Source organism: Lytechinus pictus, chromosome 5, assembly GCF_037042905.1.
Source record: "Lytechinus pictus isolate F3 Inbred chromosome 5, Lp3.0, whole genome shotgun sequence".
Taxonomy (NCBI): domain Eukaryota; kingdom Metazoa; phylum Echinodermata; class Echinoidea; order Temnopleuroida; family Toxopneustidae; genus Lytechinus; species Lytechinus pictus.
The window spans coordinates 49,123,516-49,137,603 of record NC_087249.1 but is presented as its reverse complement, the minus strand read 5'-3'; the positions used below and the strand labels follow the sequence as shown (position 1 = coordinate 49,137,603).

The 14,088-nt window shown below is 34.5% G+C and overlaps 1 protein-coding gene across 6 annotated transcripts in view; it reads left to right on the top strand.

Annotated features, from left to right (window-relative positions):
• The window catches only part of LOC129261316 (FK506-binding protein 5-like), a 39,046-nt gene extending 25,830 nt beyond the window's left edge, over nucleotides 1-13,216 (top strand). For 3 of the 6 annotated variants that reach the window (XM_064099136.1, XM_064099138.1, XM_064099137.1), the window contains one exon: nucleotides 7,046-13,216. In XM_064099136.1, the coding sequence (XP_063955206.1) occupies nucleotides 7,046-7,381 (336 nt within the window). In that variant the 3' untranslated portion in view covers nucleotides 7,382-13,216. Of the gene's footprint in view, nucleotides 1-257; nucleotides 309-7,045 lie in introns of all 6 variants that reach the window. The other 3 variants (XR_010293501.1, XM_064099135.1, XR_010293502.1) reach the window with 3 other exon arrangements.
• The last annotated feature ends 872 nt before the right edge of the window (nucleotides 13,217-14,088 follow it).

Genomic DNA, 14,088 nt, shown 5'->3' with positions numbered 1-14,088 from the left:
AGATTAGCTAGTTTTACTCCGTGAAGACCAAATCAATATTTTGGTCATTATTTTACAGAGAACCTTCCCTGACGACTCTTTGTTGGTTTTAGATTTGCAGGTCACATACTCATTTCATATGTCTAGTTTGTTTTATTGCACAGTCTTCTTGTGTACCTGTTTCGTTATTCTGTTGGATTTGTTATGTGTGTATTAATCTGACAAAATTAAATCAAGGAAAAGGATAATTCAGTACTTAAATTTTGCATGTTTATCAGGATGTGGAAGACAGTAGCGATTTTTCTCAGGAAAATTCTGACAAAGTTATGGTAAGAATTTATATTGATTTTCCAAATTTGACTGCAACTTTTGCTCTTATACATGTAGATTAACTGATCTGTAGTAACATTTGACTCATTAAAAGCTTCAACTTTACAACAGAGTAGAGCAATAATACAGCATCACAAATGTAGAGATTTGTTTCATTTTCAGGGATACTAGTAACATGGACTTTCAGAGTCATGGCCTGTTATGTGCTCACAATAATTTCAAAGAACTGATTTGTGTTCATCATTTGTTTTTGTAAATTTTTTTGTTAATGCAAGAGCTCTCTATCTTTTAGATTTATGTATGTATGCACCAATCTGTAATGAGTTATTGATATTTTTCTACAGTTTGTTGTTAAAGCCCATCATTTGAGTATCCACAGTGGACAATGATTTTAAATTGTTTTTACATCATCATCATGCATAGTAAGTTAAGTTTGGTCGGACATACATTCAGTTTAAAATCCAGCATAACCTTGCATAATTATGGTGAAAAATGGTTAAAACCATGTATATGCTGAAACTTGCCAACACAAATGAGCACATGTTGGCACATGCATTGATTACCAGCCTACTTTAGTTGCATAATATGTTTATTTTGCTAATTACAGGAAAAATACTAATTTTCTACCATAATCATTATAAGTACATAATATAAATCCATGCATATATTTGGTAGGGTTCTGTTTTATCCATTTTCAGTCTTGATAAATGTTGTGGATCATTGGATATGTCTCCAGACTGAACCAGAAGGTCTGGGGTTCAAATCCCATTGCAACACTCCTGTCCTTCTCCATTTACCACTCTCAACCTAGGTGTAGTAAATTGGTACTTGGTAGGAAGTAATTTCTTGAATGCCAGGGCGCCTTATCAGGGTATACATGCTTAAACTAGGGTGATAATATGCAGCCCCTAGAAACATATTGTATAATGCGATATACAAATGTTGCTAATTACTGTGTGTTTATTCATTTCAATACCACATTACACTTAAAGAACAAACAAATGAAGCCTATTTGTCATTTTACAGACAAAAGTACTTTATAGTATTATAGTATTATCTACCCTTTCAGCAGTTTTTAATCTTATGCCCTATTTATGTAAAAAGGACCCATTCTACAAGATTTTTCGTCATTTCTTCCTTGCTCTCAATTCTGAGTGGCACCATTGTTGGATAATGGGTGATTTCAAGTTCAGTGTTGACCTTTTGTTGGTGGTGTTAGGTCAATTTTTACACCAGTATAACACCAAACATAAAATATAGATGGTCCCGAAAAGTCACTCACTAGTTGTTGAGATGTCAATAATGTAATCTGGATCAGTTTTACAAACTCTGAATAAGTTTTGGAGATAGGGGAAGCAATCCAAACTTCAACACCAACACCAAGGCCAACACCAGACTTGAAATCACCCATTGCCTGAGATCTGTACCTGTGTCTGTTCCTTACAATCACTTCATTTCTGTAATCAACACTTGTTTACTTGTTCATGTGCAATACAGCATTTCATTGCCCTAATCGTTTGCATCTCTATAATCCATCTCTAATCATTCCCGCACATCTTTCTCTTATCAAACATTGTCTGCATCATGCTACCTCTCTCACCTCATTTTTTTTTTCTCCAAATCTCTCGATAAAACCTTGCTCTTCCTCCTCTAAAAAGAGGGATTTAATGTGCAGATACTTCCTGGGATAATGTTCGTATGGCGTTAGTCATGATGGGTCTCATTCATTCTGGGGAGTTTTTCACGAAGCAATCTTGTCACTGATTTTCATGGGCAAATGTACTATGAGGCAATAGGGTGCAAGGATTTCAGTAGCTTGTAACAGTGAAAATCACTGACTGTGAAAGACTCCCCTGTTCTTTCTCCTGGGAAGGGTTTCATGGAGCGATTTTCACTAACAAATTTGCTCTGAGCCAATCAGATGCAAGGATTTTAGCAGTTTACAATAAACAATGAGTATAAATCACTGATTATTTGTTTCATGAAACATGGGCTCCTGATGGTTTTAAAGAAAATAATTCAAAAGGGATCCATTCAAAGAATAAGGAAATAAACATGAATGAAAAAAAAAGATCTATGCCTTGTAAAAAATGGCACAATGCATAATGAATGCCTTTGTTAAGAGGGTATTTATCACTGATGGTGGCTAATGAGAATTGGTATATATTCATGCAAATGCTATTTATATTGAAGAAAAATCATAAAATACAAAGCATAAATTTAAAATATTTTGTCATCTCCCGAGGTGATCTTCTGAGTATAAAAGAAATGAACATGAATAGAAATAAATTTATGCCTTGTACAATTGCGCACAATGCACAATGAACGGCTTTGTTAAGAGGGTATATATTGGTGACGGTGGATACTAAGAATCAATGCATACTCATGCCAATTGCTATTCGTACTGAAGAAAAAAAAGACAGCATACAAAGTTAAAATTGAAAATATTGCGTTGTCTTCAGAGGTGAACAAATTCTTGAACTAAGCTCTCGCCCGATGAGGAAGTGGAATTGTTTAATGATTCATTACTGATTTCTTTTGAGGGGAAAAACATATTCAAACACAATGGTGGCGTGATTCACAATAAATTAAATTGTTTGATCTGACTGAGATGAATGCTGACATCATCATATTATGGGATATAACAAGGGAATTCTTTGTCAGCAAGCTTTTTATGTTCTCATTGTTTTCTAAAACCATGTTCAGACATGACACAACAAAGCTTATCAAAGTTTTTTATGTTTGCCGTTTTTATTTTTTTTACTTGGTCAAATGAATAATAATTTATTTTAGAACACCTGGATAATAGACAAAGTGGTATTCACGTATAGTGGGCTAAAAAGCAATGATTCCAAATGATTAGAAGACAAACTGGTTGCCCGCAAATGGTGAGTGAATCGCCTTCCCCCCTCTGGCCCGCTCTTGTTGAAAAAGGATGTATCATACATTTCATTGGCATTATCGTCATCCAAATCGACACCGTGGACGTAGGACTTGTTTGCACTAACTTTGAAAGAAAAGGATTGTGTGCAAAATGTTGCAGGATTTTTTTATTGCCAATCATTTGTGAGATGTCTAAATGGGTCTTTATTTGAAGTGTACATGTATATATTCCAGGATATGAAATGTTGACTGGAGAGTTATTATATATCTTCACTCAAGTGTGAGGTTATGAATCACACACAAAATAGGATTGATCGGATGACAAGAACACATGCTCCTCATTAGTTCAAACAGACATTTATAGTAAAGTGAGAATATATGTTGATGTATGTTGGGGGAAAAAAATTATTCCAGAATTCTCCAACTAGATTTTTGACAAAATCTGTCTTTGCACATTTGGTTAGTAGTGCATAAAAATAAATATGCATACATGGTTGTTTTCTAATGATGCAAATTGAGTCTAAGATATTGAATATTTTTTCCAAAATTTGTAAATTTTACATCTCACACGTACAAGGGTAAATTCCTTTCAAAGGTTAAACTGTGATTAATTTGAATGCTAAGCCTGAATCTCTGAAAATAAGAAGTCAACTGGAATTCCAGGGTTTAAAGGGGAAGTCTACCAACCAAAACAGTTGATGTGGATAAAAAGAGCAAAATTAAAGGAGCATAGTGCTGAATATTGCATCAAAACCGGATGTAAACATTAGATATTTTTACAGGTTCTAACAACTTGTATCAAACTCTAACCAGGCAATGAACAAATACAATTAAGGATATTTGATCTACATTTCATTTGTGTATTTTTCTGTTTCAGTGGATATATATTGAGGAAACTGTTCCAACTTTTGGATAAATAGGTCTTTTCTCTCAATATATCATCTTGGGAATTGCAAAACTTCTCTGGAGCCTAGGGAGCAGGCTACTTTGGCCTCTTATTTCTTTTGTTTATATTTCTACTTCATATGAAATTTTGAGCAGACTGCTCCTAGCTCTGGGATGATCAGGGGTTTAATTTTCTCTCAAAACATCATATTTGGGAATTATGACTCTACTTAGGATTTACAAATTCATACCCACAGTTTTTTTTACAGTACATTTATTTACATAAAGTTTCCTCTTGATCACTAAATTCCTTGGTGCAGTAGTCTAGCACCCTTAAGGAGGAGGGATCAGCCATCTTTAGCTCAAGTTCAGTCGGAGGACATTGTACGAGGCTTCATGTTTAATCTTAGGTAGAACATAGAAAGTGAAGTGAGATTAACATTGTGAGATAAGGCGAAAGATTGGTAACACATCTCGCTAGTGTAATTGGTACTGACAGGGAGTCACAAGACGGAGATCATGTGGCGGAGAAATAATCACCACTCCTTCCTCTCTTTGCTCTCATCCTGCAAGCTTTATAGTCTGCTAGATTTGTGGATCCTTTGGGTCAATGGTTGACTATTAAATTCCTATATAAACCCAAGTTATATGTATTTGCTATAGCATATTATGCGGTAGATGTTGTCGTAAGGAAATGCTTACATGTAGTTGAAGTCAACAAAGATTATGAAAAAACAGTCTATATACAAAATCACAAAAAGTGCAATACTATTGATGCTTACTACTCATAGTCTTCTAGTTGGCATACACTGTAATCAGGAATTATAGCATTTTAACCCATCAAGTGAACACATCTTGGGATTTTACCTCTATGTGTAATCAAGTGTAATGCAGAGTCTGAAAATAATCATTGATGCAAAATATTTCAAAAGAAAAATTGATTAAAATGTATTCATTTATATTGCATCACTATCTTTCGCTCAGTGCTAGAAATATGTTTAAAACACTAAAATCCTCAATTTGGCAATGTAATGGAAGATATCATAATTGCAGCTTTTACATGTAAATGAGTGAAAACTGTTATTTTGTCTCGCCTGCATAGCATAGCGAGACTGTATAGGCGCCGCTTTTCCGACGGCGGCGTCGTCAACATCAAATTAAAAACTTAACCCAAGGTAATGAGTTTTTGAAATGACATCATAACTTAGAAAGTATATGGACCTAGTTCATGAAACTTGGACATAAGGGTAATCAAGCATTACTGAACATCCTGCCTTGGTTTCAGGTCACATGACCAAGGTCAAAGGTCATTTAGGGTCAATGAACTTTGGCCATGTTGGAGGTATTTGTTGAATTACCATCATAACTTTGATAGTTTATGGACCTAGTTCATAAAACTTGGACATAAGAGTAATCGAGTATCACTGAACATCCTGTGTGAGTTTCTGGCTACATGACCAAGGTCGAAGGTTATTTAAGGTCGATGAACTTTGGCCATGTTGTAGGTAATTGTTGAATTGCCATCATAACTTTGAAAGTTTTTAGATATATTTAATGAAATGTGGACATAGGGGTAATCCAGTATCATTGCTTATCTTGCACAAGTCGTAGGTCACTTGATCAAGGACAAATGTCATGTAGGGTCAATGAACGTAGTAGCATATCATGTGAATTGTGTTTTTTTGTGAATAATTATTTTATAGTAGTTTTCAAAGTCAGCACTGCTGCTATATTGAATCACGTAATGCCGGCAAGACTGCCGTAGGCGCTCCACTTGTTTTATTAATCTCTACCTATTTTTTTATACTTAGTATAAATGGAGGAAATGAAGAAAAATAATGATGATAGTAATTAGTATGTTTAATATTAAAAGCTTACCAAATAAGGCTTCTGATAATTATCTTTAATTAGTTGAATAGCGATGGGAAGTTGTGATCCATTCTATTCATGGCATGCAAAGAACAGCTGCTACACTAAAACTAACTGAAAAGAGGAAATGGAACAACTTATTAACACAGCATATAATATACCTTTTCTTCTGATGAAACAGGAACAGAAAATAAATGATGCTTTAGAGTCATATACCATCATGTATGTTTGTCCATTTACAGTATCAATATTGTGATGCAATGTAATGATATCTGATCTGGATGGCAAAGTGTTTAACCCACTGAGTAATCCGTCTATTTGATTGCCAGCGGTTTAGTACAAGGACTAGTCAGTCCTAGTAGGCATTAGATTGTTTAGAATTGTATCTGCATCCCCCTAAATGAAAATTGAATAAGGCACCTGTCATACTTTGTTTCCTTATTGATGTAGTCTGAAATTAACCATGACAACATCATTAAGTAGTTCCTTTCCAAATTTTCACTAATGGAGTGTGGTAGGCATGTTTGAGCATGTGAAGGCATGTTTTGTTAATGGAATGTGTAATTTTGATAATCTTGTTTGCATTATGTGAGATAGATTAACTGAACTATGGAATATTGAGAGGTTTTAGCCCTTTGAGGCACTGGGCAGGAGGATATGGGGGGGGGTTCAAGGTTAGGTTTTTGTGAAATGATTTCAGTTGCTGGTAATAATAATGATCTAAATATTGATAATGAAATTTTTTATGGCAATCTGTATCTAAACATTATCTATTCTTAGGTGCAAAATTATTGCTGTTATTACAATAATGCTATTGTTATCTTCCAATTAATATTGTGTGGGTACATTAAGCAGTAACCAAACTTCTTCCAGTAATCTAAGATGATCTGTTATTTAAGTATGAAATAAATCTTTCATTATCAATTTCTCTTTCTTGTTCAAACCTTCTGTATTTATTTTGTAATTGGCTCTGTTGTTATTTTTATCATTATTTTTGTATGAAATGTTACTTGGTAGTTATGGTGATAATGTAATTTCATTTTATTTTAGGTAAAATACTGATTATCTATTGATTTTTCCTACTCTCTCTGTTGTATAGGTTCCGTCAAAGCCCTCATCAACAAGTTCCAACAAACTCAAAGGGTCAACGGCACCCACAACGGGACCCTCCAGACTGTCCACTAATCCCTCGTCGTCCTCGCGGCCGCCCCTCCAGCCCATGATCGACTGTTGCATGGTGTGCGAGAAGTCCGCCTACCCCAACGAGATGAGCAAGTTCGAAGGTCGGGTCTTCCACCGGACGTGCCAGAAGTGCAGCGAGTGCAGCAGGACCTTGACCCTGTGGAACCTGGATATCGCGGACGATCGTCTCTTCTGCAAGCAGCATGGCACGGTGGTCAAGAACAAACAACTCAAGGAGAAACTGATTATATGAAATTAAAGCAGATGGAGTTCCGAGCCAGACTGCCTTTGTTCATCAAATGTCCCTTCCCCTAATCTGCTTGAAGACATGGACTATCCATGCAACACTTCCTTCGCTCATCAGATATTCCTTTATCCCTTCGCAGGAAGATTGAGACTATCTGTGCAACAATATCTTCACACATTAAATGTCCCTTTTCCTCTGATCTGCAGGGAGACCTAGCCTTGGCGTACAAGACTGCCTTCACTCTTCAAATGTCCTTTTCCCTCTTTGCTAGAAGGCCAGACTTGGAGCAATAATGTTTCCTGGTGTGCTTGACACTCCTGCATTAAGGGCCCTGCTAATCTCCCCAAATCTTCTCATGCCTACATAACAGTCTATTGGTAGCAGATCCAGTTGGGGGAGGAGGTCCTATCAACAAAATGTGAAAGTTGTTGATAAAGACAATAGAAAACTGTTTTAAAAGTTAGTTGGCCCCCTTCAATCTTGGATCTGTCACCTCTCCCCATTTCCAAACATTGTACGCAACGCCTGGTGATTTCACACCATGTGACGGTTCCATTCAGACAATGTTCTCATGCATTGCTTGTCATTTACTTCTCTGGACCAGACAAGGTAGCCAGTAGCCGGTGTCAAACAATTCTTGTTGATGTTTAGGTTAAAACTCGCCTTTTCATCAGCTGGATAATTTTTGCCATGCGGTGATGATACTACTGTAAAACGAATGCCACAAGGCATCTACATCTACTAGTATCGTGAGATGAAAACTGAAAAAATGTTAGATAATTTGATGGACAATATTCTTTGATGTACTTGGACAGAATAGCAAGCTTGCAGATTTGGTAGCACTTTGCTGACTTTCCACTTTTTAGTGGTTGCAGAAAGATTTATTTTCACATCATCACAACGGAGACTGACTGATATTTAGCATTTTTCATTTGACTGATGTGTAGATTCAAGTAGTTCCCAGCACACGTGCACACCAAATTATTCAAACAACACTTTTTTTTTTAAATCATGTAGAATGTTGTGTGCTACCATATTCATTTACATGCATGTAGCTTTGTTGCGCTGTTAAAACATTTTATCTCAAAAATTTAAACATTTTAAGGGCGGCTCAGAAAAAGCTGCATTTCAGAAATATACTCTGGTGGCAACCTTATATTGTCTGAGGAGAGTCTCCTAATTCCTTTAGAAAACTCTATATAGGCAAAAGGTAATTGCTACTTATGTCATAACTCTAAAATCAGGTGTTCTGATTTTAGAGTTATATCTAAATTTTGAGTTCCAATCTTTTAACAGCCCAGTGGTGTGGACATCACCAACTTTGCTACATTTAGTATAGGAGACGAGTGTTGGGTTAAGGTTGTAAACAAAGTTGTACCTACAGAGGGAAAAAAAAGGTTTAGGAAAGTAGCAGAAGAATTTATTGCGGTTTTCAATCACCTGGTGGGTGTTTCATAAAGTCGTTCGTAAGTTAAGAGCGACTTCAAGAATGACTGGTGATCCTTTCTTATGGTAAATGATTTTCACCATTGAATGTTCAATGGTGTATTTTTAGCACGTAAGAAAGGTTCACCAGTCAGTCTTAAAGTGGCTCTTCACTTACGAACAGCTTTATGAAACACCCCCCTGTATTTGATTAGCATAAGCTTGCCTAGTTTCATAGAGACACACTTATTCACACGTTCTTTCATCTAAAAGTACATGTATGCACTCACGCTGTTCAAAGTTAATCCAAAAACCTGTTACCAATTTGAGCAACACATGGGATATTATTGCTGGCATCAAAAAACTCATTATTTGATCCAAATATTTGAAAAATATTACCAGAATTTTGTGCTTTTGATGGTGGTGCTGAAAACATGAACAAAATGAAGTACCAGTCGTTTTTCAGTAGTTCAGAGAGAGTTAAAGCACTTTAGGTGACCTACATCACTTGCAAGGTTGCATGTGTCAAATGCATTCACATGACTTGTCTCATAACGAGACATATTTAGGTGCAATTGGATTGAGTTATTTTCTCAGTTTTCTAAAACAATACCCTGTAATGTGTTTTATATGTAAATAATGTGAATGATGTATATGTATGTCTAGGATGAAACAAATATTAACAATATATGAGCAGAAATAACATTTATATTTTGTACGTTTGACATATAATCAGGAATTTTGTATCTTTGGATGTTGTGGGTTAAGGCTGAATTTATATTTCATCTGTTATGCACTCTTTTGTAAAATTTTCAGATCGTTGAATCGTAGTGACTGTATACACGAAACTGTATGGTTCATATTATTTTCTTTCTTGAAACGTGTAGTGCCCGTAATTTGTCGGGTGAATCTTTCTGAATCCTTCTTTGCTTTGAAAAGGAGCCATTGTGTGCTTAAAGTTGTATTTTTGTAAGAGCCAATATGTTTTGTAGCTGAGCAGTGTGTTGGTTTTCTTTACAATCAGAGACATTTTCATTTCAACATAGAATTTTGATGCCATATTTTCATTTTTTTTCTTTGAAAAAAAAAATGATTCAAACATTACAGTAGAGACAGTTTTGAGTAGACCTACTTTTAACCAAAGAAAGTCATTGCATTCATTAAGTCAATTACTAACAGGCAAATCAAGGTGGGCATGTCCCTCTACATACAAACTAGCACAGATAAATCTGAAAAAAAAAATTGTCATCCATTTCCCATCTAATGTTCAAATGTGCTATTTGTGTTCTCTCTATTTCAAAATCCTGGGCCCGATGCTGATTGATATGTAATTAGGAAAATCATCTTCTTTGAAAGCTGCATATAGTGATAATGAGTTTGATGCTGACAAGAAAATATGGAAATATGATTTTCTTTTTTTTTAATTACTAGTTCATGCACACACACTGTTATGATTATGACAATTTCATAAAGCACACAGAGGCATCTCTTTTATTGATTGTTTGATGTAATGTAAAATTTGATTTGTTGTCCAAATACATGTTCTCTTTCACTATTTCACATTCCTTTTTGGGAGGGGGCTCTTCTTTTAGAAAGTAGTATTTGTATGATTCATCGATATTATCTTTGAATAAAACTCTTTGATGAACAGTCTGAAGAGGTTGTATTTAATAATTAGTTGTAGTGCAATGAGATAAAAATAATATGCTTTCCAAGGAGTTGCTTTATATTTTTGTCTTTGTATTACTGAATTTTATCCCATGGTTGACAAGAAAAAAAACTGAAATTACATGTATTATGGTAGCTAATCTCATTTTCACTGTAAAGCATAACAAATATATTCTCTGTGGAGATTAAAGGAATAAGTATTCAAATAAAATAAGTAAAAACACGATATTCAATTAATGTATTCTCTTTTTTAAAGCGACTTGGTTACTATTCTACATTTTATGAAACAAACATCCCATAAATGTATTCTTAAATCACAAGATATTCATCGAATGTATTCTCTATTTTTTGAAGCAAAATGAAAAATAAAAACATTCCATGTTTTATTGACTTTCATTGTGATTCATTTATGTATTCCAATTTATTTTTTTTCTCATTTCTTTGCTACTATCAATTTCATTTCTGTTTTCTAATGTTTTTTAGGGTATAAGAAAGGCTCCATTTTGGCTGGTCCTTTTCAGGACCAACACATGCTCACAGAAAATACATGATGTACCATGAAGCCGCTGTTATTCATCGCCATAGAAACCTGCAGAAATTAATACAGTCAAAATGGTTCCTACATATTGTATTTGCTTAACTTTTTTATCTAATGGGAATCGTTTTTTTTACATTTCAAGTGATCAATCGCTTGATTCAGAAGTCTTTAGTTTAATAGATAGGTTGTGAAATTAAAGTTTGATTTATTAGCAGTTGGGTTTCTTTTATCAATTTCAGTATACACATTAGAAGCAAATTACAGCAAAAATATGATGCATTTGAGTTTAGTGAACTGCTAGTCAACTATTTATATTCAATCATTTATGTATTCTCTTCATAATGAACATTTATTTTAGTTCTTGTGATCATATATAATAACATTTTTATACCAATGAAGTGCAGTGGATTTAAGTTGTTTTAATCATGAGTCAATTAATGAAAAGAAAACAAATTATGGATATGTGGTATATTGAAATGCATGTGTTACAAGTGCCTGCAATATAGGTAAATACCACATCGTGCCTACAATATCCAATAAGTAGTAATATTATTGGTGAGGTAAGAGAAAATGCCCATCAGGCATGCCAGATATGGAGGGAAAAAATAATTTAAAAAAAAGTTAAATGTTCAAATGTTTTTTTCAATCCAGAAAATGTTAGATTTTGCACAAGAAAAAGGGGGAGAACGCTACTTGGTCTGGCTTTGACAATGACTTGAAAGAAATCACCGCACTTGGTCGTTTGATTGTTTAAATATGAACACTATTGTATTTTAAAAACACAGTCATCTTCATATGGTTAAGCTAATGTTTTTCACTTAGTCGCATAATAGTTTTATCCAAAAGGACAGTTTTCACAAATATGTCATGTTCAACTTTAAGAGAAAAGGGAATTTCTAGTCTCTCTCTGTGTCTTACTTGATGTTTTCTCTCCTAACTTGGAAACTTGGAGAAGTATACCCCTCCTAGAAGTAAAGCCCCTGTACTGATAAGTTGAGGCCAAATTTGCGACCATTCCGATGCCATACAACACTTTATGATCAAGGACATGCAAATAATCACACGTTCAATTGTAACATTGGTTTAATATAGGAATGGATAGGTCAAACTTTGGTATTAGATTTTTTTCTTCTTCATATTTGTATAAGATGTATATGTTTCAATTGGAATGTTTTCCCTTGTAGTGTTTATGTACTTAAGCACGCAAGACTTATAAAACCAGCATGTATTCATATAACTTCAATGTAGTTTAGACCAATTAGTATTCCATACGACATGCATACCTCATTTTTGCATGTCTCTGCATGTTTTCTTTATTAAACACATTCAATAGATTTTGAATTCCTAATGGTGATGTTTCAAATTGAGGAAAGACATGCCAGATTTTATACGACAAGCCTTAATCGTGTCACATTTCTATAATTATTATTGTGGAGTAGCATAACATCTCTCTGTGTATATAATGATTCATATATATTCATATGATATTGTATTACAAATATTCTCTTTATAGATGAAAAGAAAAATCAAATCAAATTTTTTTTGTGTAAATATACTCAAGAATTTCCTCTTAGATGTCATGTTTTGGTAATCAATGAATACAAAAGAATCATCTATATGGGCACATCGGTTCCATGACATTTGCTCTGGCGAACAATTGCTCCGGCGACAATTGTTCTGATGGAAAATCTGTACATTAAGCGAAACATAAAACCTAACCACCAAAACTATATAAAACCCTAATCCTAATCTTTACATTATTCTGAACTAATAACTACTACAATCCTGACTCTAATCCTATTCCTTCTGAGTTATTAAAACCGGAGCAATTGTCGCAGGAGCAAATGTTGTGTCACAAATGTGCCATATACTTTTCGTAAATGTTAGTAATGTTTGTGAATATTGTAAATACTAGTAAATTACATTATATAAGCCATTGTGTAAATAATTACCCGTATGAGGCATGGAAATTGTAACGATATGAAATGTAGGACATACAGTATTCGTGTATCATGTTCAGTCTATTTAGATATGTATGCGACAGTATCAGTTATGTGTTGATATTTCTTCTCTTTGTAAACACTTTCTCTTTTTTTGTACCAGTGTCCACTTATCCTTGTTTTGTAAATCTCTCACATGCGGTGCTAGTTGAGAATTTGACCAAGATAGAAATAAATAAAGATGTGAGCTTATTATACTGATTAACATTACTTTAAAGACTCCCATTTGTATTATTTGTCTTCCTCTTATAGTGCATGTATTTTGATTTCCCTTTTGCCCCTCAGTACCCATTTATTTGGCAGTATATGTTTTTTGTGTGATGATGTGTGTATGTGGAGGGTATATTCTTGTACTTTTTAGTAAGAGCATCAGAGTGATGTCACTGAATTGACATGTTCCATTCATTTCATCTCGTTTTTTATGAGTGAATTTTGAATACTTGTAGGGCCTATATTGTTGAAAAGCCACTTGATAACATGAATTTAATAATGATATTCTTTTTACATTGTTTAAAAGTCGTATATGGGGTAATGAAGTGAAGTGATCAATTGATACCGAGGTACTTTGATTGGGGGAAATGGAAAAGGGACATTTTTGCCCTCCCACCCCCCCCCCCTCTCCCCCCTCCCCCCTCTCTCTCTCTCTCTCTCTCTCAATGAAAACTTTTAAACCAAATAAAATTGAAAAGTTACTGAAATCCTTCAATCTGATCGTAAATTTATTTCTAAGTATTTTAACAAGTGTTTATGAAACAGGTCCAGGGCCCTGTACCACAAAACAATCAAGTTTACAATCAAGAGTACACTGCAAAAACACCGGTGTTAATTAAATGCCGAATTGGTGTTAGTCTAACGCCTATATACCCGGTGTTGTTTCAACACCTCTCTGGTGGGGACCGATATAGATACCAGGCTGGTGTTAGATGAACACCTGCGTTTTTGCGGCCTAATTGTATAACTATGACCAAATATATGGTGTAAAAATTTACAATAAAAAAAATTAATTGAAATATTGTTACACCCCAAAACACCAGTTTCGGCATTGAGATTCAGCCTGGGTGAACAAAATAAGTACATGTATA